At 38.8% G+C, this 25537-nt stretch overlaps 1 protein-coding gene across 7 annotated transcripts in view; it reads left to right on the top strand.

Annotated features, from left to right (window-relative positions):
• The window catches only part of fat1a (FAT atypical cadherin 1a), a 207104-nt gene extending 190780 nt beyond the window's left edge, over positions 1-16324 (top strand). For 4 of the 7 annotated variants that reach the window (XM_043689861.1, XM_043689872.1, XM_043689853.1 and 1 more), the window contains exons 26-29: positions 429-566; positions 10993-11052; positions 14247-14282; positions 14797-16324. In XM_043689861.1, coding sequence (XP_043545796.1) covers positions 429-566; positions 10993-11052; positions 14247-14282; positions 14797-15425 — 863 coding nt within the window. In that variant the 3' untranslated portion in view covers positions 15426-16324. The remainder of the gene's footprint in view (positions 1-428; positions 567-10992; positions 11053-14246; positions 14283-14796) is intronic. The other 3 variants (XM_043689836.1, XM_043689827.1, XM_043689845.1) reach the window with 3 other exon arrangements.
• The last annotated feature ends 9213 nt before the right edge of the window (positions 16325-25537 follow it).

Raw genomic sequence — 25537 nt, 5'->3', positions numbered from 1 at the left:
TAGGAAACATTAGCTAGCCATTGACAGTTTAAAAACCTGACAAAAGTGCTTTTACTTTAATTTACCCTAGTTTACCTCTGACTAATTCACCTAACACTATGGGCAATTTAGCATGACCAATTCACCTGACCTGCACATCTTTTGGAATGTGGGAGGAAACTGGAGCACCCAGAAGAAACCCACGCAGACGTAGGGACAATGTGCAAACTCCACAGTCGCCTGAGGCCGGAATCGAACCTGAGTCCCTGGTGCTGTGAGGCAGCAGTGTTAACTGCTGAACCAACTTTGACTTCTTCAAACTCTCTCGCCTCCGAATGTGCGCACTTTAAATCTGTTTCATATATCAGTTTTGTATATTGCAGCAAGTGTCTTATTTTGATTTTCAGACTTTTAATAAAAAATTCACATTGATTTTGTCTACCTAATAGCTAAAGTGGTGGATCTCGATCCCTGTCTATCAAAGAAGCCTCTTGAGGACAGTGCTTGTCATCCTTTTAACACCCGAGGAAGCATCTCAGAAGTGCAGTCCCTTAGCTCTTTCCAATCTGAATCATGTGATGACAATGGTAAGAATTTTCAGATATCAAACTGTTAGCCGTGCATCTTTTTTTAGAGGACACTAAAGATTTACTGGAATTCAATGCTTTTTTTTTGTCAGTTCTTGACAATTATCTGAAGACACATGCATTTCCTGCAATTAATAGCTGATGTTTCATTGGCTGTTTATATTATTACTTAAAAAAAGCCCTCTAAAAATCTTGAATATTGCATATTGAATGTACATCATACACATGAAGTGACTTCCAGCTTCTTCTTAATTTTTGGATTTCAGTAGATTTCTATATTATGTTTAAGTGGCTATTGGTAAATTTCACTGAGGTTTTTATCTCCCATCTGGGTTAGGTCTCAGTAGGAACGAATTTAATGAGTATTCGGTTGCAAGTTTGCACTAATGGAGGAAGTTCATGAGAGAAATGCAATTCCCTGATATTGATATTTTAATTGTTAACTAAAGATTTCCAATGAAAGCAGTAGTTTTAAAAATATTGTAGTTATCTGATTTAATGTAATATGGCTCGTAGGAGTCACTAATCTTGACTGCTAATATTAACAAACGTTATTAAATAATCACAATGATGTAAGCCCTTGAGTATCTTGTAGCACAGTGACAGTGTCCCACCTCCCTTAGAGATACGTTGTAGCATGTCCATATAGGTCTGTTCAAAATAAAATGCTGTGTAATGCGGTCATGACGCATTTAACACTGTTCTCTAAATTTTTTCTTCAATTTGTGTTAGTGAAATGAGAATATTAACAAAGTTGCAATCTATTGATGGAGTTGTCTGTCATTTTATGTGAGGTCAGCCTTGGGTTATTGTGCTTTATTGGTATAAAAGCTGCAAACATGACAGCAGTTAATGATGCAAAGAAGCACATTAAAGAGGGAAGATGGAACTTCCAAAATTAGCTCTAAAACTCATCAGTGACCTGTAAAAGTTCTATGAATGAACTTTGTCGGTGAAGCTACAGTATCCTGCTTTGATACTAATTGCTAACTTCACACTTGAAGTAATGTGTAGTTTGGAGAACATTAATTTGAGCGCTTGATGTGACAACGCTTGAGAGTGTGTTAGGTTTGCAATATCAGAATTGTGATTTCATAAGGCCCATATACAAAGTTCTGAGTCAGAATGATACATGTACAGAAGGAGGCCATTTGGCCTATCATGCCTATGCCAGAAGACATTTCTCTAAGTTGCAGGCTTAGTTCACGAATATAAACTGATCCATCTAAATGGCAGTGATCAAAATCAAGAATTTTGAATCAGCTCTATATTTGTCAAAGCTTATGGTTTGGAAATTGACTTCTGCAATAGTGATTTGGTGGCCCATTTTAAATGCCATCTAATTTTCTTTTAAGTGAGCTGTCATCTTGTCGTGCTGGGCTTTAGATGGATTGTAATGCGCAAAGATGGTTCGATTTTTTTGAGTATTTTTCCTTACCAGCTGCCATGATTTCTTCAGAGGATCTCACAAGGTCCTTCCAAGTGAAGACATTTATCACTATATTCCATTTGAAATCAATTTTAGAGGCTCAGAAATAAACTTGAAGGCATTTTTCATGCCAACGTGTCCGAGGCTAGTTGGAAATTGGACCTGGGGCCACACTGACAATGTTATACATGCGTTATGGCGGCTGTTACATCTTCACAGGGAGCTTGTGCTTTGCAGATGCTGAACATCTTGCTGCTTGTCAGCATCCAGCTAAAGACCAGTTCTTGGTGGGGAATTGTAGTGACCAATAGGACAAGGGTGGGGTTCCAAACAATAACTGCAGTTGTGGTAGTGCTACGACTTGGTTCAATTTCAAGTTCTATTTTTAAAATCTAATATTTCAGAAAATTTTCTCATTGATGACCACAGTGATCACCTAAAAAAAAAAAAGCTGAGCTGGACAGTCCCGGTTCTGAGCTATTCATCATAAGCTAAGTTTGTAGAGCTTCCCTTCAGAGGTAAAGTTAGAGTCTAATGCTGTTTTATACTTGGGCTTGGCAAACTTGACTCTGGTACTGACGCACTTGCAGATTTGGATTAGGGGGCAAAAGTTGTTTGGAGAAACATTTGCTTCATATTTCCCTCGTGTTTGTACATTTGCTGCTAGTATGAATGTGTGTGCAAGGCGAGAGCAGGAACAATCTAGGCACAGCTTAGATAGTCTCCACAGTTGGATGACCTGCCAGTGGCCACTGTCAAATTGCACATGAATTAGAGCCACTTGAATGAAGTACAAGAGGCTGAATATTGCTGGGCAATATTTCCCTTAAAAAGTTTTCAACTACTGAATCCATAGAGAGACAATTCAAGTTTGAAAATGTAAACTATATCCATGGTGGTAAGTCTTGTGTTTAGTGTGTTCAGTGTAGGTGACTGAATCCATGGTGCTTTGTAGGGAAATCGTTGAGGCCCTATGGATCTCATAAAGAAGGCCAGAGATGTGCTACATGTCTCCATGGTGAGCCAGGTGACAAAAGGCTGGCTTGTTGATATCCTGAATGTTATCTCAAAGGACTTTGCTCTGAAAAGTCTTTCTGTGGAACTGGCCAATTAATGCTCAGTTAGACACAGCTTGTTGCTTCAACGTGTAAAGTAGGAGCAAAACTGAAACTGTCCAAAATTAGTTAAAATGGGAATCTTGCAACACATTTCTGATACACCATTTTTGGAAAATATGAATGGGGTCACATGTCTGAGGCAGCAGGGGTTGATGGGGCGTTGTGACCATATGATAATATCTGAACTCCATTCTCTCAATTGTCACCCAGGGACCACAATAATTTTTAAGGTTCAAAATGGGGTTGTGGAGAGAAAATTTTGGAAACACTGGCTTGAGTCATGATAGACAAAATGGGATGCAAGTAAGGCAGGAACCAGGAGAATGACTTTTCAATAATTTTACAGTACATGATAGAGCAGGACAAGAGACTGACCAGGAAAGCATTAGAATGTTTGTAGCGTTAGGAAACCTTAAATAATTACAACCAATGCATCCATTACCTTTACAGCCACTTCTTTTCAAACCTCTGATGTAGGCCACCAGGTCCAAAGGACTCGTCAGCCTTTGATTTCAGTATTTTTACTTTTCTGTCCTCTAGAAATAGTGATTGTTTTAAATTTCTCCCTCCCTTTTTCCCATTGAGCCTACCCTTTCTCGGGTGCTTTCTGTGTTTTCAACTGTGAAGACTAATAAAACTTACATATTTAAAATCTGTGCCTTAATATCCTTAATTATTCTGTTCTTTTGCAACCACATTTCAGTAAAAGCTGTATAAACCATTTATTTCTATTTGAGCTATTGATTCTTTAATCTTAATATAAATGTTGCAAGCCGTTGGTTATGGAACCTTTTGTTTTTTCACCATGCTTTTCTATTCCATCTTTATTTGTATGACTCTGTCCCATTCATTTGCACTCTAGTTATCTTTATCCCTGTTACTATGCTTTATTGTTTTGATCCTTCTCATTAAACCTCTCCCTTTGTCCTCTCCCTCTGTTTAGTGTAAAGCATTTTCTATAGCTAGGATATTGCTTCCAGCATGTTTCAAGCAAATTCTTTCCCAACAATATAGCCGCCTTTTTCCCATAGATTTAACTTCCTCTTTCACCTCGGTGTCAGTATTCCATTTACAACCATTTCTCCCACACCAAAGTTTCAGTCAGGCTTTTAACTCACTATCAGCTGTAGCTGATGCTAATTTTCTTGTGGTTCAAGTAGTTACAGAGATTATCTTTGGCATGATCCTCATAAATATTTTTGAAATCTCAATGGCCACCTTAAAGGAACTGCACAAGATTTCATGTTTTAAAGATTTGAACAAATTAAAATCACACTCATTAGAAGATATTTATGAGACAGTGTCCAATGAAACAATTTGGATATAAACTAGAAATAAAGGGAAGATGGCCTTAACAGGATTATACGATTGGCTCTCCCATAGTCAGAGGGAAATTGAGGAGCAGATATATAGAGAGATCTCAGATATATGCCCCAATAATAGCGTCGTAATAGTAGGAGATTTTAATTTTCCAACATTGTCTGGGACTGCCATAATGTTAAAGGCTTGGATGATGAGGAATTTGTTAAATGTGTTCAAGAAAATTTCCTTTATTAATACAAACATTTACCTACTAGAAAAGGAGCAAAACTTGACCACCTCTTGGAAAATAAAGCAAGGCAAGTGACAGAAGTGCTAAAAGGGGAGCTGTTTGGGGGACTAGTGATCATAATTCTAAAATAGTTTTTGGAAAAGAATAAGCTTTCCATAAAAGTTGAAGTTCTGAGTTGGGAATAAGGCAAATGTTAATGGCATGAGACAAGATTTTCAAAAGTTTATTGGAGTAGATTGTTCACAGGTGAAGGGATGACTGACTAGTGGGAGGCTTTCAAAGTGTGATAACTAGAGTTCAGAAACATTACAATCCTGTTAGAGTGAAGGGTAAGGCTGGTAAGATTAGGGAATAATGGATGAATAACAATATTGAGGCTCTAGTCAAGAATAAGGAAGAATCATATATTAGATATAGACAACTGGGATCAAATGAATCTCTTGAGTATAAAGAGTGTAGGGGCATTCTTAAGGAAATCAGGTAAGTATAAAGGGGATGTGCAATACCTTAGCAGATAAACTTAAGGATTATCCAAAGAGATTCTGCAAGTACGTTAAGAGTAAAAGAGCACCTAGAGAGAATACAGCCCCTTAAAGGTTAACAAGGTCATCAATGCGTTGAATCTCAGGATTAAATGAATGTTTCACATCGGCTTTTACTGTGGAGAAAGAAATGGAGGCTAGAGAACTCTGAAATATATATTGATATTTTGAAAATCGTTCACACTACAAACGATGAAATGATGGAGGTCTTAGAAAACCCGAAGGTGGATATGGTTCAATTCTAGTCTCTGGCGACTGTCTATCTGTGTGGAGTTTGCACATTCTCCCCATGTCTGCGTGGGTTTCCTCTGGGTGCTCCGGCTTCCTCCCACAGTCCAAAGATGTGCAGGTCAGGTGAATTGGCCATGCTAAATTGCCCACAGTGTGAGCTGCATTTGTCGGAGGGAAATGGGTCTGGGTGGGTTAGTTTTCGGAGGATCGGTGCGGACTGGTTGGGCCAAAGGGCTTGTTTCCACATTGTAGGAAATCTAATCTAATCCAATCATAAATCTCCGGGATCTAATCAAGTGTATGCCAGGGCATTGTGGGAAGTTAGAAGAAATTGCAAGGCCCCTTTCAGAAATATCTGTAACATTTATAAACATGGATGAGGTGCCAGAGGTTTGGAGGGTGGCTAATGTTGTGCCTTTATTTAAGAAAGACAGTAAGGAGAAGCCTGGGGACAAAATAGACCTTGAGTCTGACATTGGTGGTGGGTACATATTTGGCCATAATTGAGATAGGATTTACTTGCTTTTTGAGAGGCAAGGACTGATTAGGGATAGTCAGCATGGTTTGTGAATGGGAAATCATGCCTCCAGCTCAATTGAGTTATTTGAGGAAGTACCCAAAAAGTTTAGGGCAGAGCAGTAGACATTGTTGACATGGATTTTTCAAAAGCCTTTGACAAGGTTCCACATGGTAGACTAATTAGTAAAGTTAGATTACGTGGAAGTCAGGGTGAAATTGTTAATGGGAAATAAAAATTGGCTTGATGGTAGGAGACAGAGGATGGTGGTGGAGAGTTGTTTTTTAGACCAGACCTTTGCGACCAGTGGCATTGCACAGGGATCGATATTGGTCCACTTTTGGTTGTTATTCATAGAAACAGTTTCAGTGAGAAAATCAGAGGTATGGTTAGTAAGTTTGCAAATGACACCAAACTTGGTAGTATAGTGCTGAAAATGTGTTGCTGGAAAAGCGCAGCAGGTCAGGCAGCATCCAGGGAACAGGAGAATCGACGTTTCGAGCATAAGCCCTTCTTTAAAAAGGAATTTAGCACGCTTGCCTTCATTGCTCAGACATTTTGAGTATATGAGTTGCAGTATCATGTTGAGGTTGTGCAAGATGCTGGTGAGGTCTCTTCTGGAGCACTGTGTGCAGTTCTGATCAACCTGTTATAGGAAAGATGTTGTTAAGTTAGACAGGTTTCAGAAAAAATTAACCAAGATGTTGATGGGAATGAACGGTTTGAGCTATAAAAATAGACTAGATAGGCTGAGACTTTTTTCACTGGAGCATAAGAGGTTAAGGGGTGATCTTCGAGAGATTTATACAATCATGAGGGGCATAGACAAAGTGTGAATAGCAAGGGTCTTTTTCCCTAGGGTAGGGAAGTTTAAAATTAGAAGGCATTTTTTAAGGTGAGAGGAGAAAGATTTTAAAAAGGAGACGAGGGCCAACCTTTTTACACAGGGTGGCTTGTTTGTGGAGTGAACTGCCAGAGGAAGTGGTGGATTGCTGGGACAGTTACAATATTTAAAAGACATTTGTATGACTACCTGAATAGGAAAGATTTGGAGAGATGAGGGCCAAATGCAGACTAGTGAGATCAGTTTAGCTTGGGAAGATGGTTTGCATGGACTAGTTGGACTGAAGTGTCTATTTCCATGCTTTATAACTCTGAAGTGCTGTTCAGTAGGTCACTAATAAACTAAACTACAGAAATAATGTCCCTACTTCAATTGTTGATATGGCTACAAATTCCACAGCATGGTTATACTTTACTGAGTAGTCTCTACTGAATTGCAGACTTCAGTAACCAGTCCAATATCACTGCCAACGTCCAGTAGGATCCTTTCTCCCGGTTCTTCCACATAACATTCACAGCTGTTAAAAGGTGCTTCTAAATTCTTAAGTGTTAACTAATTCTTAGATTCTTAAGCAATCTCACCTAGCACTCCAATATCCAATCCAATCCAGGCACTGACTATTCCAGAACATGTCCCCTCAGTCCTGTACTTTGCAATGTAATGATTTGTAGAAGCTGAAGCTGGGGCTTCCGGTTTATCAACTCTGAACCAACATTTCTTGAGCTGCAGGCACTTAATACAATGTGGTTGCTATAAATCACAGTGGTATCCACCAGCTCCCACATAGTACAGCTGCAATACATTGCCTGCCTTGCCATATTAACTGGTAAGTGATTTAACTAATGTTTCAGGTTTTGAAATATTACTCAAGGAATTACATGCAGCTTTTTTATCCAGATTTACATAAGTAATATTGAATGTAGTAATGTATTTATATATCCTTCATGCAAGCTTAAGCTCCTGTCCAGTTTAAAGAAAGGTGTCTTAACAGTTTGACTTTCTATTTACATGTAAACTCTGGACTTTAGCTCTCAGATTTCTGTGTCATGCTCCTCTTCCTCAGATCATTCCTGATTCTGTAAAACACTGGAACAACATTTCTTCCATTACTGTGCTGAGATTCCTCACTCTCAATGTCTAAGTTCCGTAATCTGTCAAGCTAGAACCATGAGCTGGCAAAAAAATTCCTACTTTATATTAGTTGGAATTAATTTCACAAAATTGAGTCAGTACCTGCAGACTAGGGAACCACTTTTCATTAGCCATTAAGAAAAGAATTATGCTCACTGCTACTCAAGACCATAAGACTTATGTGACTAGAAGTAGGCTATTCAGTCCATTGAGGAGAAAGTGAGGTCTGCAGATGCTGGAGATCAGAGCTGGAATCAGTCCATTGAACCAACTCCATCATTCAACAAGGTTCTGGCAGTTAAAACTCCTGTTGCCTGCTTTACCCCATATCACTCCATTCTCTTACTGATGAAACATTTATTTATCTCTGCCTTGAATTTATAAATGACCCATCCTTGATAGCCCTCTGTGGTAAGGAATGCCACAGATTCCAAAAGGCATTCAATAAAGTGCCACATACATGACGACTTAAGATAAGAACACCTGTACAGGATAGTATATTGACATGGATAGAGGATTGGCTAACTAACCGAAAACAGTTGTATGAAGGGGCAGATTCATGATGGCAGCCTGTGAAGTTCCACAGGTATCAGTGCTGGGGCTACTATTATTTATATATAATAATGACTGGGATGACAGAAGAGAATAACTATTGTCAAGTTTGCAGATGTCAGAAAAATAGGTGGCGAGGCAAGAGTGAGGATAACACAGTGTCTACAGAAGAAGACAGGCTAAGTGAATGGGCAAAGGTTTGGTAGATGGAATATTGTGTTAAGAATGAGAGGTCATGCACTTTGACAGGAACAATAGAGGAACAGGAATATTATTTAAATGATGAAAGACCGCAGAAAGCAGTAGCATAGATTCAGGAATGTTCATGTATGAATCACAGAAGCTAGTATCCAAGTTCAGCTGATAATATGGAGAACAAAATGTTTTGGTAACCGTTATTTCAAAAGTAATTAAATATAAAAGTAGAGAAGTCCTGCTAAAACTGTACAAGGCATGAGTTAGACCACATTGTGAATTCTGTGCACAGTTTTGGTCCCTTTATCTAAGGAAAGATATACTGGCATTGAAGACAGTCCAGACAAGGTTCATTTAGTTGATTCTAGGCATTGGGGAGTTTTCTGGTGGAGAGAACTTGAGCACATTGCTCTTGAACTCATTGGAGTTCAGAAGAATGAAAAGTGACCTTAATTAAATCATGTAAGGTTCTTAGGGGGCTTGAGATGGTAGATACAGAGAGGACGTTTCCTTGTTTGGGAGAGTCTAGAATCAAAGTGTAATCACAGTGTAATGGGTCGACCATTTAAGGTAGAGATGAGAGGTAATTTTTTTCTGAGGGTAGCCAGTCTGTGGAATTCTTTCCATAGAAGGTTGTTGAGGTTGAGTCATGAAGTATTATCCAAGCTGATATCAGCCTTTAATCAGTAAGGCATCACGAGTTCTGGGTCAAAGGCAGGAAAATGGAGTTGAGGATTATCAGATCAACCTTTTGATTTTGTTATATTTTGGAGTAGACATGATGGGCCAAATACCCTATTACTTCTACGTTTTGTTGTTCTATAGACATAGAAAATTCCTTGTCTGTTTGTTCACCGCAAAACATTGAAATAAACTACAAGTAAATCCCAAGTGTTACGTCAATATTTAACATAAAGTAGATTTTGCAGAGAGAGATCAATCTTTAAAATACTTTGAATATCTTCAGCACCTTTTTGAAATTGGTATTCTGTTGTCTGTTGAGTTGAACTCAAATGATAAATCAAATTGGCAATGGTAGAAGATCTAAGCATTACAATACATGGTGTGGCAAAATTTGACTATTTTTCATGATTTTAATTTAGTTTTGTTTTCCTTGTCAATTTGCAATATTTTTGTTCTTTGAATCCGTAATAGTTGAAAATGCTACCAACTAAAAATTACAAATATTTATGTAACTTTATAGAGAAATTTGGCAACTTTCTTGCATGAATGTTTTTGAAATGTATTTGTTTTGCTCAATCTAATCACTTTCATCGGTAAAGACTTTCCATAGTTACTCGTTGATTATTTTCCTTTATCTTTATCGAGGATTCCATTATCGCTTTTTTCATTGTTTTGTAAAGTTGCTAGTAAATATGAATTAATTTACAGTCTTTCAGCAGGAAACCGGAAGTGCATTCCAAAGATAATAGTTGTGTAGTTTTGAATTCAGTAGCATATTATGTTTAATGCAGTACTTTAGACTTGAGAAACAAACATCTTTGTAAAGTAAGCAGTGATCACCAAGAAAGTCTGTTTCCAGTTATGTTCCTGAAAATGTCAACATGGGGCTTTGTAGGTGAACTGCATAGCAATCTATGTATTAATTGCTCACAGATGGGAGTGCCTAGCAATTAAATTCTCCAGCGTGTAAGAACAGCGACATTTAACCCTGTTTTTAAAAAAACTGTCCTCGTTGATATTAGTTTTTGAAAGTATGTAGTTATTCTCAGTATCTATGTTATGGTTTTTCTAACCTCTGTTCTTGGGTTTTTGCAACTACAAGAACTGTCACAGTGTTAAAAAGCATCACAACTACAAACATCTCTCTCTCTCAAATTTTCCTCAGGAAATTAATATTTTCTTGTATTTCTTTTAACTCTCAGACACCTTTCACTCCGAACTAAATAGGAACATCAGCTTAAATTAGCTGTTATATCCACTTGTGGCAATAGGGAATATTGATTTTTTTTGTGCTTGACTGCATTCCTTGTGAGTTTTCTGTGAAGCTTACAGAAACAATCCAGAAGTACATATCTCGCTAACAAAACCATAATCAAAGAGTAGCCAGAGAACCTACTGATTACCAAATGCCTCATAAGCTGAGGTGAACCCATCAGATGTTTGGGCATTGCTAATGATTCCATTATGTTCTAATCATATTCTTGTTACTGAAAATAAATTTTTGGCTGTAGGTTTGTAAATTTGTATTCTAAACAACAGCCAGCTAGAATAAAAATGATATGAATGTATTTTAAATTTTTGTACTAATTGTAAATTTATTTCAATCTACTCCTTCCCAATCCTCCTGCAAGCTTCCATAGTGACTGTAATACACCTTGTCAATACAGTTGTTGACTCGGTAGAAAAAGAAGGTATATTTTTTTTTACAAAGCTCAGTTATAAGTGTATTGTGGTTAATTAAACTCTTGTATGTCTTTAACACGTATGTAAATGCAGTGAGAGTGCTGTTTATCCATGTAGCAGGGGTTTGGCTATCATTAATTATGAATATATCCAGAATTTTAATTTCCTTTTTCCAATAAGAGTCGTAAGCATTGGTAGAAAACATTACATTTTCCCAAGTCATTCACCAAACAACAACGATGGCAGCTTGAGTTTCTTTCCTCTGTATCCAGCATATTTTCTCTTCCCTTTTTTTCCATCTAGAAGTGTAAAAGAATAGGATTGTCCTCACAATGGAGCTAGTTCCATACTTGGTTTTGGAACAGTGCATGTTCAGGAGCATATGGTCTGTTGTAAATTCACTCATAACTTTGGCATTTTTATTTGCTTGCCTCCTATTTGTTAGTTATCTCTCTCTCCGGGTTGTGTACCATGCTATAAAAATAGACTACAGGTATTCTCCAGGAAAATATAGTATCTAATTGCTTAGCAACCATTTAAGACATGTGGTGTTTTTTTAAACAGTGACTTGGAGGAGCAATAACAGCATAAGTTGCCAAAGTTTAGTGAGGTATGCTGGTCTTCTGTTAAATATTCAAGTTCAAAGTGTACCTAAGTGCACACATTCAGTGGGTCTAAAGCATTTAAAATCCATTATTTTGTTCCACTCTGCACAAAATTTTGTCTTAAACTCTGGTAGACCAAAGACCTACTGTAAGGTAAAGCTGAGATAAATCCTGAGAGACATTTTACAGTTCTCTGCCAGCTGTATCTGCAGGTCTGGTGTGGGGAACACACATAAAATAGGAATGGTGAATGACCTGCCACCTTCCGATGCACCCCAACGTGTCCCACAATGTGGTGGGTTGGTAAGGCAAACATCAGCTTGCCCAGGCTTACACCTGTTAATGTCCTTGACCAGCCAGTTATCAATTAGGAGCCCCATTTGTGCCTCTATTTCCCCAATAGGTGGGGAAAGTCAACCAAGAGGCCAGTGCAGTCTTCCAAAGCTGCTGGTCAATGGGCAGGAAGGAAGGGGTGTATCACCTTTTTAAGTCATGTTCTGTTCACATTGGGATCCCTCCAACTAGATGGAACCAGTCTTTTGTGATCCACACCTCCATTTCCCTGCCCGTACCCACCCACTTCTCCTAGTCCCAGAACACAATTCCACACACATCCAAATCTTTCTGAAGTCCTGGGGCCCAAAGCTCCAGACCTCCCTTACTCTACTTTCAGTGGTATCTTTTCCTGAGATTTCTTTTAGAATGGCAGTACCCAGTATGTGCTATCATTGCTGAGAGAATTACTGGCAGGATTTCTGTTCCCTCGGGTATGAAAATCCCACTCTCTGATTAAGGCCACCCCCAGATATTACTGCAGTATTGACTATTTTAATAATAGACATTTGACTAAAGACTGATGTTTCACTGGGACAGGGGTCGAACATAGAAGAATACAGCGCAGTACAGGCCCTTTGGCCCTCGATGTTGCGCCGATCCAAGGCCACCTAACCTATACTAATCCACTATCCTCCATATACCTATCCAATGCCCGCTTAAATGCCCATAAAGAGGGAGAGTCCACCACTGCTACTGGCAGGGCATTCCATGAACTTACGACTCGCTGAGTGAAGAACCTACCCCTAACTTCAGTCCTATATCTACCCCCCCTTAATTTAAAGCTATGCCCCCTTGTAATACCCGACTCCATACGCGGGAAAAGGTTCACACTGTCAACCCTATCTAACCCCCTAATCATCTTGTACACCTCAATCAAGTCACCCCTAAACCTTCTTTTCTCTAATGAAAACAGCCCCAAGTGTCTCAGTCTTTCCTCATACGATCTTCCTTCCATACCAGGCAACATCCTGGTAAACCTCCTCTGCACCCGTTCGAGTGCCTCCACATCCTTCCTATAGTATGGCGACCAAAACTGCACACAATATTCCAGATGCGGCCGCACCAGAGTCTTATACAACTGCATCATGACCTCAGGACTCCGGAACTCAATTCCTCTACCAATAAAAGCCAGTACGCCATATGCCTTCCTCACTGCACTATTTACCTGGGTGGCAACTTTCAGAGATCTGTGTACATGGACACCAAGATCCCAAGGAGGGAGTAAGGGGGCATGTGTGCCAGATTGAAGTCTTGTGATGTAGGAGCTGCTGGTCTGGTAAGCACGATATACTCCCCATTTCCCATTCAACTCACACCCCTACTTCCTTTAAAAGATCAAAAAATTATTTTGCGTACATTTTACTGAGAAAGGAGCATAGTTGTCTTTTTCCTCGGTATAAATGTGAGGAGTGCGGGTTATGATCTAATTGTATTTGTGGCACACAAACCCATAATTTGAAGATTTCCCAGTCTTAGTGATCAATTTTATTGTGCACCCCATAAACCAGGAAGAGCTGGTCTAATGTTTGCTTCTTTCTTGCATCATGGAAAATAGCCAAATGATGTAATCCACTGGCATGGCAGTCAGTTCTGCACCTGACTGTAGCATTTTGCAGGTAGATAGTGCCCCATGAATAAACTCTGGTGGAAGTGGAACCCACACAAGTTGTGAATTATGATTGTGGACAGAACTGTTTAGTCTCTTTGGTTTAACAATGTGTCCTGGCAGGAATCGCCTGTTATTTCCATGAATGATGTACAAGTGTCCAACTTTGTAATGGAGTAGAATGCTCAGAATATTTTGTTTAACTACCTAACCTTAATACCTTCTCCTAATAGTTAGGCAACTTATTACTTCGAGAGAAAATTGTCCAATGAGTACTTTTGACTGATTGTTCCATTATTAGATTGTTGTATTTTCCTGGAGTATTTTCTTTGTTAAATTCATTGGTGTTTTCTACTATTTATTTGTGTCTCAGCTGTAGTTACGTGAAAGGCATTTTAGTTTGAGAAAGTCATATTTATTTTGTCATTGAGCTAGGGAATTTTCACAGCCATCTATATCGTATTGTGAAAAGGTTTTAAAACATCACTTCTGGTAAACAGCACTTAACTGCTTTAAAGTGTACGTATGTAGCAAGCAGGTGATTAAATTGTTTGTTGCAAGCAAGCACATGGAATGCTGTGTAGACCTTTCTTTAGAATTCTGGTGCTTTAATATTTCATGTTTTCTTCCCTTTACTGCTCTTTCCCATCTAAAGAAACTTTTGCGGGTCATGACCTCAAGAACTCAAGAGGTGACTTTTGTCTGCATGCCTTTATTCTCTCATACTCACAACTGGGCCTCTTTCACTTTAACATTCACTGCACGTTGATTTGCATAGCGGCAAGGAAGTTAATCCATTATTCATATGTTTGGTTTAAGTCATTAATGTGTGTTGTAGAAAATCAATAAGATTTACCTTTTAAATCCTACTTCAGCATTTTCTATCCAAGCACAGCAGCCACTGTATTTGTAATATAACCAGAATAACATTGCTCGCTAATTTAAATCCATGTACATTTGTTATGGTTGTGTGCTGGCTGTCAATTGATGTCATTTTAAAGCATCAAGGTTAAAATGTATTTGTCTGTCATTTGTAATGGGTTGTGCCATCTCAACTGTGTTCTGCTGCACTTTGGAGACTTCAATCAGCACTAACATTAATTACCAATTCTGTATAAATTACATTTTGTTCTTGATTTTTGTATGATACTAAAGGTCTGGTTCAAAGCTAAATATTCTAATTTTTCTCCTTTTCTGTGCAAAAGCATATCACTGGGACACTTCTGATTGGATGCCAAATGTTCAGCTCCCTGGTATCCAGGAGTACCCACAGTATGAGGTAGTGGAACACCCAGCCCCTCTTTACTCTGATCCTAATGCCATTGACACAGACTACTACCCTGGAGGATATGACATTGAAAGTGATTTCCCGCCTCCACCAGATGATTTTCCAATTCACGAGGAGTTGCCACCACTGCCACCGGAGTACAATGAGTTTGATTCCTTACAGCCACCCCGGGACATGCCCATGGCTGGAAGTCTGAATTCAGCATCGCAAAATAGACAGCATTTTAACATGAATCAATATCTACCCCATCACCATTATTCTGCAGACCTCTCAGAACCTCAGAGTGCAGTCCCTGCTGGAAGCAATTACAGGGGAACCTACCCATCCTACTCTTTAACATACAATGATGACTTTGAACCACCCACTATGGATAACATGTCTATGTCTGTGTATACATCCACTACTGCCTCTTGCTCTGATGTTTCAGCTTGCTGTGAGATGGAAGAATCTGAAGTCATGATGAGTGACTATGAAAGTGGGGATGAAGGCCACTTTGATGATGTGACTATTCCACCACTGGATTCTCAACAACACACAGAAGTCTGATGATTAACAAAAATTAAAGTGCCTGGGCTTTAACTGAAATGCATCATGCTCCAGCTTCTATATTTGACAAGTACTCAATGTTGTTTTTGCATATTGATTTGCAAGTGTTGTTGAGCTAATTCCAGCATGGCTGCACTGGATCATGCAGCATGGTTCTACACATCAGTTACTTTTACCTGAGTTACTGGAACTGGACTTAACAAATTGCATTTACATTGGCTGTGCCATTTCCGAATGTGGTTTTGTATCAGTATCAACATGCAGAATATTGAAGGATTTTGATATCTGCTATTATAATAACAAAACACCTTATCATTGTGGTATTCTTGGTCTGTATTTATGTAGTTCTAATAATACAGAGATTAATTTTTTAAAAGACTTTTTCCTGTCCTGCGATTTCTTTTGTAAATTTAATGTACAGTTCTGATTTAAATAGTTTAAACTAGATTTTGTAGATATTATGTGGATTTTTTTCAGAATTTTAGTGCTGTTAATCACTTGCATTGACATTGGCATACCCTGACAGTTATGTGCAAACTAGGGATTGGGGGTTTACACTTAATTTTATTATTTCCAGTAAATTTAAACATTTCACCCTAAATATTTTACCGAATGTACCATAATGCCAAGTTGGTGTGAATGAGTAGGTTTGTTTCGCTATGTTGTTTGGGTCTGATGCATAAAAATGTCTTAACAGTGAGTGATTAAATTTCTAATTGTAAATTGTGTGGATTTATTTCTCTGTGAAAGGGGACCTACTGAATTTTTAGAACCAAAACTTTGCAAAACCTGACAATGACTTTGTAAAGCTCTCTTTATGTGGTGCAATGGTTTTTAAATGAAACTTCCATTAGCATACACTCTCTTACTTTGCATTGGTAATAAATTGTGAAAATGAATTGCCTCTTAGTGTCTTTGTGAATGCGATAGTTGAATGTTGCAAGAAACTAATTCAGAAATACATTAGCCGAACTATTATGCTCAAGTACTTTGTGGATACTGTGTCCTTGAATTTCAATGTGCATTTCTCCATCTTTTGCTGTAGGTTTGGCGAAAGATCAAGACAACTTGTATTGAAATTCAAGACCTTTTAAATATGTCATTTTCTCTTAACGCTTTACATGCCTACATTTAATCTGAAAAATGTTATTGATCTACTTATTATGTCACTTTCACCATGAGAAAGAAAACCATGTTTTACTATTAGAATTTATTCAGGAACATTTTATTGTTAAATACACTAGCATAAAGTCTTCTATATTTTATCCGACACAAATGACTAATGTTCAAAATAAATGAAAGAAATCAAGATGTAAATCTTAGAACAGCAGCAAGCACAACTTGCTTGTCAAATTTCTTGTCTTGAAATTCATTTTTTTAAAAGATTTATTTTAAATTTCAAAGCCCAGCCCAAAAACCTCATCTACAACAGGATATTGTTAACCCATATCCATGGGCGGCACGGTGGCACAGTGGTTAGCACTGCTGCCTCACAGCGCTGGAGACCCGGGTTCAGTTCCCGCCTCAGGCGACTGTGTGGAGTTTGCACGTTCTCCCTGTGTTTGCGTGGGTTTCCTCCAGGTGCTCCGGTTTCCTCCCACAATCCAAAGATGTGCAGGTCAGGTGAATTGGTCATGCTAAATTGCCCGTAGTGTTAGGTAAGGGGTAAATGTAGGGGTATGGGTGGGTTGCGCTTCGGCGGGGCGGTGTGGACTTGTTAGGCCGAAGGGCCTGTTTCCACACTGTAAGTAATCTAATCAAAAAAAATAATAGTTGGAGAGTGTTTGATATATTTGGATTTAAGAAATGCTCTTGTAAAGTTTCTCGTGTGCTGGATTCAACATTAACTCTGCTTTTCTCTCTACAGCTGCTGCCAGATCTGAGTTTCTCCAGAAGTTTGTTTCTTTGTTTCAGATTTCCAACATCCACAGTTCTTTGTTTTATTATAGGTTGGGAGGTTTGACAATTTTATTTTGTAAACTGAAGGTTAAAGTTCTCAAAACCTTTTTTTGTTTTAGGTAAGTGTTACTAATTAACATGCAGTTTTCTTTAATGGACTGTTCAACAACTTTGCTAATGGTTTTTGTTAATTGAATATTAAGTTTACTAAAACAGTTTTTTGGTAACTTTCCTGTTGCGTTTGTCTGTTCAGTTCAAAAAGTTGATGACCATTTTGATGACTCAAGATTTTTCATAAATTATCTTTTCATGTTTTGTGATTTTTATTTTAATAGGTATTTATGTTAGAAATTGTATATAGTTGCAAACTGAGGAAAGTGCATCATTTTGTACTTTTGTGATGTTATTGCATGATAGTAGTACAAATAGCAAACATGCACAACAGCAAGTCATTGTATTTTCATTCATTAACTTTACAAGGTGCAAATTTTATCTGTTTTTAAGACATGCTTTAAAGAAATTCAAGAAAATACAGGGTCTGGAATTCCAAAGTGTGCAAAATGGACTGCACAATATTGAAGAATTAGTCCAAATGGGTCTGAATGTTAGGATGAGCCCAATGGTCCAAATGGGAACAGCTGCAATTTTAGGACTTTTACAAAATATTGGTGTTTTCTCCAAGTCTTTGAATTATAATTTTTTGTGCTTTTATTTTGAGAGCAGTGTCTTCCCCTGTCAACAGCCATAGATTTTATGATGAACCATACTAGTAGCCTCCCAGCTTTTTGCAGACACTTCTAAGAGAGATTTGCTTTTCTTAACAGCTGTGTAACTGCTCTCAAACCAATGACAGTTTTAAACCAGCTGCGTCATGATCCAGGAACTCTGATTTGCAACCCTTGACTCCACTGATACCATGCCTGCATTTTCAAGCTCCCAAGGCTTTGTGCCCACCACCCATAAGCAATATAGCACTGAAGAGGATCTTTAGTCGCTCGTATTTGTGATAATGCTTTGGATCAGTCCAAAACTAATCTTGCTGTCCTGTTCTATCTATAGCCTTGTTTTATAGCTTCAAGTTATCCAATTTTGTGTTAAAAGAAGTGCAAGTGTTTTGATTCATGTGATAAAAACACTGTTGCTTACAAAGAGAAGGTAGGTTGGGTACAGTGGAATAGTTCTACATGGGACAATTGGAACTGCAAAGGGAGCTCAGCATTTGGAGTATGGGAAAAGTTGCGGTTCTACAGAACATTGGTGAGGCCACTTTTGGCGTACTGTGTATAGTTCTGGTCGCCCTACTATAGGAAGAATATTATTAAATTGGAGAGGGTGCAGAAAAAGTTTACTAGGATGTTACTGGGGCTGGAAGGTTTTAGTTATAAGAAGAGGCTGAATAGTTTGGGACTTCTTTCACTGGAGTGTACAAGGTTGAGGGATGACCTCATATAGGTTTATAAAATCATGAGCATAGCTATGGCAAAGGTCTTTTACCTATGGTTGGGCCATTCAAAATTAGAGGACATAATTTCAAGGTGAGAGGAGAAAGATTTAAATGTAACATGAGGGGCAACTTGCTCTCACAGAAGGTGGTTTGTATATGGAATGAACTGCTAGAGGAAGTGGTAGATGCCGGTACTGTTAAAACATTTAAAAGATATTGGACAGGTACATGAATAGGAAAGGTTTAGAGGGATATGGGCCAAATGAACGCAAGTGGGACGAGTTTACTTTGGGAAACTTGGTCAGCATGGACGAATTGAACTGAATGGTATGTCTTAATGCTGTATGACCTTATTTAAATTTGACCATGATTTCAAATTCGTTAAATGCTCCATAGTCTGTCTTTTGCTGATGCATCAACAACACAATAAAAAAGTATAGCACTTACATAACATGCCCACAAAGTAAACTTAAACATATTTTTAAAACTTGGCAGTGTGATCAGAATTCAGGTAATTTTTGTAATTTATTTTGCAGTTTAAGAACTACATTAAACTTTGCAATACAACTTATTTGCTATTTATTTGCCATTTGATCCTTATTATCAATAAATCTGAAAACTGGATTCTGAGTACACAGTACGGTGGCACAGTGGTGGAGCGGCACGTTGGCACAGTGGTTAGCACTGCGGTCTCACAGTGCCAGAGACCCGGGTTCAATCCCTGCCTCAGGCAGCTCTCTGTGTGGAGTTTGCACATTCTCCCCGTGTCTGTGTGGGTTTCCTCCCACAATCCAAAAATGAGCAGGTTAGGTGAATTGGCCATGCTAAATTGCCCCTAGTGTTCAGAGAAGGGGTAAATGTAGGGGAATGGGTTGTGCTTCGGCGGGTCGGTGTGGATTTGTTGGGCCGAAGAGCTTGTTTCCACACTGTAATAATAAAATCTGAATTTACCATGCATTTGCTTATGCTCTTGAACTATACTTGACAAACCATATAAAGAGCAGAATTTTCTTTATCCAGAAGGCAATTAGATTGAGGTAATGTGATTGAATTGATCAACAGACCAAAATGTCAATGTAGCCAACTGATAAGAATGTGTTAGTAATCCCTGTATGTTGTTCTAATCCTGTAATCCTACAATCTGTGCTGCACTGCTGAGCAACGCTGCTCAACCCTTCACTGGCACTACTAAGAACTGAGAAGATGGTTTGCTCGACCTCCCTGATTAATGGATTGTTTGGATGTTACTGTAAAAAAAAGAATGTTTTCATTCCATTCATTGCAGTCAACACGCACACAACTGCATTCTAAACAGATTGCTATGTGGCTGTTTATAACAACTTAAAATGGTGCTAAATATTATTCAATGTAACAAAATGTTACAAGGTACTTCACAGGAGAATCACAAACAAATTTACATTCTCTCAAAGAAGAGACATAAAGGTAGTTGACTGAAGTTTGACCAAGGACCCAAGTTTTATAGCGTATTTTGAAGCAGGCGGGGTATATTTCAAGGGAACTCCAGAGCTTAACTTAGGCTAAAACCATGTCTGCCAGTAGTGTAGCAAATTTGATGAGCGATAGACCAGACCTGAAATAAGAGAGTTTGTGCAGGGTTGTAGGAATGGCAAAGATGACAGATCTATGACAATGCTGTGACAGTGCTAGTGTAAAGTTGTTAATGAGAAACATTCAGGATGGCAAATGTTTTGTTTTCTGAATTTCTTCACAAGCATACTTTTCATGGGATCTCGATGGCACTTGATAGGACAAATACTACCCTTGAGAAGTGATGATTGTGACCCGGACCTTGAACAGCTGCAGTCTATGTGGAGTAGAGACATCTGAGAAGAGAGTTCAAGGATTTGTGACTGAAGGAGTGATATAATTCAAAGTCAAAACACTGTATGATTTGGAGGGGAGCTTTGTAGGTGGTGGTGTTATTGTGTATCTGCCACCATTGCCCTTCAAGATGGGAGAGGTTACTGAGTTGGAAGGTTCTGTCACATAAGCTCTGATGACTTACTGTGGTTATTGGTGCACATGACTCACCGCATCAGTAGTGAAAGGAGTTAATTTTGAAAGTGGTTGTTGAAATGCCAATCAAATGGGTTGATTTGTCTTTATATAGCGTTCAACTACACCCATCTAAGCAAATGAATAGTATTCCATCAGACTCCTGACTGACTTAGATGGTGGACAGTCTTTGGGGAGACTGGAAGTCAGTTACTTGCAGAACTCTTAACCTCTGACCTGATTGTAAAGGCACAATTTTTATTGGTAAATGCAGTTCAGTATTTGGAGAGTGGTTAACCCCAAGGATTTTGATTGTTGGGGTTTCAGGGATGATAATACCATTGAAGATCAAATATTTAGATTCTCTCTTGTTAGAGATTGTCACTGCTTTGCACATGTGTAACTGGTACTTTCCACTTGTCATCCAAAACAAGATCTTGCTGCATATGGACATGAGCTGTTTCTGTATATGATGTATTGTGTGAGTATTATTAAACACTGCATTCAGCAATGAACATCCCCACTGCTGACCTCATGATAGAGGGCATGTCATTGATCAAACAGCCGAAGACCATGTAGCTTGAGGACACTTTGATCACTGCCTTACAATGGACAAGTGGTATTATTACTGGACTGCTAATCCAGAGACTTGGGGGTTGTCCTGGTGACCTGGGTTTGAATCCTGCCATGACAGATGATGGAATTTGCATTCAATAAAAATCTGGAATTCAGAGTCTACTGATGACTGTGAATCCATTGTCAATTGTCGAGAAAAACCCATCTGATTCATTAATGTCTTTTAGGGAAGGCAACTGACATCCTATCTTGGTTTGGCCTACATTTGCATGAATAGTTTGAGAATACAGAGGCAAAGATGGATCATTCACTCCACTTTTAACTGAAGATGGATACGGATACTTCAATCTTGTCTTTTGCACGGATATGCTGGGTTTTTACATGTTCACTACTAAGCATGCCTTTTGTTACAGATTTTACTGAATTCAAATTTCAGCTTGTGTTATAGTGGGATTCGAACTTATGTCCCTAGGATATTAGCCTGGCATTCTGGATTGCCACTTCAGTGATGTTACCACTCTGACACCACCCTCTTACCATTACTCCATTAGGTAAATAAGGCAAACTTAAACAAATAATAATAGGCTGCAGTCTTCCTTTTTTTTGGTCAAGTAAGAGGCACTGTGTGTTTTAATGGCTTGTTTCAAAGGTGCAAACAATATGTGTAATAAACTTAAAACATAACTTGATCATTCAGTGTCACCTGTTACATCAACAAACTTGTCCAGTGATGAGAAATTTGCTCAACTGAATTTCATTTTGTAGCATTTTTTAAGTTTAATGAATGTTTTTTCTCTCTCAAGATATCAACATCTGACATCAGGTATTGCATTTAACTCAGTCTTTATGGAAAATGTCAGTGTTTAAGTCTGATTTGCTGCTTGCAAACAATGTCTTCAGTGCTTTGAAGAATAATGCCCTGCGTGTGATGACATGCAATCTGCACTGAGCAGTGATCATTGATTCTTTTGTGTTGGTCACAACAAATGGCTGGATATCAGAGGGGGTTGTTTGCTTCACAACATCACCATTGTGTTTCACAAGCACTTTATCTCCTGGCTTTAAACATGTAATTAGTTTTCAGTTTTGCTCTCTGTTCCTGTTAATTTGGTTCTTCTGTTCTCCGTCATTTTCATTTCCACATTGATCATGAGCTTCAGGAGGTAGCTCAGGAAGATGTGTGTGTGCTAAGCATACACACAGATCAGTGAAGCTGTAGATTTTCCAGTAGGCGAATGAGGTGTAACTGTAATGGCAAAGAAAGCAATACAACTCCTTCATAACTAGCAGTTTGCAAATTTGCTGAACTAGTTGGATCCCAGTTAACAACATTGTCACTGCTCACAGTTTGAGGAACTCCACAAAAAATTCCAAATCTGGTTGAACATTGAGATGGCTGCTTTCATTAAAGTAAACTATTTCTACAACTGGGAATCTGTCAACAATGGTAACAACAGAATCAACATCACATTCTATCCAGGGCTTTGCAGGTAACTCTGATTTATATTCCATGATACTGGCAATCATAACATTTCCCAAAGAGATTTTGTTTGCATAATTTCTCAGTGACCTTTGTGCGCCATATTGAAAGCCTGTTCTCTCAACAACTGGAATTACAAAGCAATTGCCATGTAACATGACCACGTTGCAGCTGCTGGTTTTGAACATTGAGAAGATGTGGGATGGTTTCACTTCTGAAAGCTTTCTTTGTACATCTTACCAGATTCATGATTCCATTCACACTCTCACACAGATTAAATACCTCCTCTTTTGTTGCTACTTTCAGATAGTTTAGCAACGTTGGCACTCTGTTTACATATGCATAGTAAAGATGTTGCTTGTCGGATTTTTTTTTTGTTCCTTCACGATTATTAAGACTGACTGTCATTTGGGTTAAGCTTGTCTTAGAGTCGTAGAGATGTACAGCATGGAAACAGACCCTTCAGTCCAACCTGTCCATGCCGACCAGATATCCCAACCCAATCTAGTCCCACCTGCCAGCACCCGGCCCATATCCCTCCAAACCCTTCCTATTCATATACCCATCCAAATGCCTCTTAAATGTTGCAATCGTACCAGCCTCCACCACATCCTCTGGCAGCTCATTTCATACTCGTACTACCCTCTGTGTGAAAAAGTTGCCCCTTAGGTCTTTTTTTTATATCTTTCCCCTCTCATCCTAAACCTATGCCCTCTAGTTCTAGATTCCCCAACTGTCTTGTTGGTGGAATGTGATTGTATGTTGGGAATCCGATTATTTATTTATGTAGATGCTTTGCAATGTGAATTGATGAAGCAGTTCACTAGTGTCAAATGATCTGTCATCACCTTAAACTTTTTCAAGTAGAGCTGAAATTGGACAGTGCCCAATGGGGTTGAGATTGCAAATAGTTTTGGATGTAGGTTTGCTCGCTGAGCTTGAAGGATCATTTCCAGCGAGCAAACCTACATCCAAAACCTCAACCTGAGCTACAAATCTTCTCAAAACTACAAATAGTATCATTCCTATTGGTGTTGGCAATCTGATGGCCATTGCAGCACTTGGTGGGTTACCTACCTCATTTTTCTCCATGAAAACTGCACCTAAATCACCAGACTTGTATCCATGAATAACTGGGTGATTTTTCTCAGGGCAGCACAAGTATTTGTATAATTTGCTGACTACCACTATTTGACTTGATGTTGTTTTGAAAAATTCTCAAGGTCAAGGACCAGGCTCGCAGGAAAGTAGTCTGACACAGAACAAACAGCCAAGAGGCGAGTCTGCTAGAATATAGTTTTATTCCCCGCAGTGTCCCCACAACCAGTCTCGTACTTACAACGGGTCTGGCTTATACTCACTCTACATGTTACCAAAACTGGGAGCCGTCAGTTCTCGTAGAGCGGTTGCCAACAACCCACGCTCGGCGGTTAAACGTAACCCCGGAGCAGACTCTACCGAACTGGAGACTTCTCCAGCTGATATACCCTTTTCCAGATATAAACATTCATGTGAACAGCAGAGCAAGGCTAAAAAACACATTCCATTCTGGTTACATACAGATAAGAAGATTCACACGGGAAGGTGTATAACAAGATTCACACGGGACTAAGCGACACCTTCCATTTTCGGTTAGATTCACACATGTATTGGGACACAATTTTAACCCTTTCACCACAGATGTGTAACATATTTGAGAGCTTTAGCCCACTCCCGTTTAGTATATAGTTTTTTTTTCAGATTGATTGCATAAGAGAGCAGATAGCATGATGGGGTCAGGATTAAGTGACTGCATTATGTGATGTGTCTGAATAGACTCCAGACTTTCTGCATATTTGTACAGTCTATAGAATTTGCAATGTTTTCAGTAGTCCATGGATCAGGTGATATTCCTTCAGTGCTAAACACATGACAGGAAAAAGAAATTGACTTCTTTCAGTGAAGAAGTAGTTGCTCAAGATGAGATAATTATTCTCCAAGATATTATTAACATGCATTTACACTTTCCCATGTTCACTTCCACTGCATCCATTGATGTGAATGTTATGATTGGTGTTCAGCCTGCCTTCATGTCCCAGAAGTTCAGACTGCATCATGTGGTAAAATATCCCAGCTCCTGAACTAACTCTTAAACTGAGTCTGTTGTATTGAAAACATTAGGTATGAGTCGAGGATGCTGTGACATAACCTTTTCTACAAGTTCAGCCTAATGATAACTTTGAGTACAAGTTTACCAATGCGTTTGACATCATTTCAGTTGATCGATGTTGTTGGCAATCGTTGAAAACCACCCCAAGAAGTCTTCGTCCTAATCATTCAAGTATTTATCAGCAAGTTTCATGGAGACCGCAAAGGATCTGTTTTGGGGCCACTGCTGTCCGTCATTTTTATAAATGACTTAGATGCAGACATAAGTGGATGGGTTAGTAAGTTTGTAGATGATACTAAAGTTGGTGGAGTACTGGACACTCGAAGAATGCTTCAGGTTGCAGGGGGACTTGGATAAACTGCAGAATTGGGCTGAGAGGTGGCAAATGGAGTTCAATGCAGCTAAATGTGAGGTGATGCACTTTGGGAAGAATTAACAGGAAGGCAGGATACTGGGTCAATGGAAAGATTCTTGGTAGTGTGGATGTGCAGAGGGATCTTGGAGTCCATGTGCATAGATCCCTGAAAGTTGCCACCCAAGTTGATAGT

Source organism: Chiloscyllium plagiosum, chromosome 1, assembly GCF_004010195.1.
Source record: "Chiloscyllium plagiosum isolate BGI_BamShark_2017 chromosome 1, ASM401019v2, whole genome shotgun sequence".
NCBI lineage: Eukaryota > Metazoa > Chordata > Chondrichthyes > Orectolobiformes > Hemiscylliidae > Chiloscyllium > Chiloscyllium plagiosum.
Note: the sequence above shows the minus strand (reverse complement) of the source record. Positions and strands in the feature narration are given on the sequence as shown.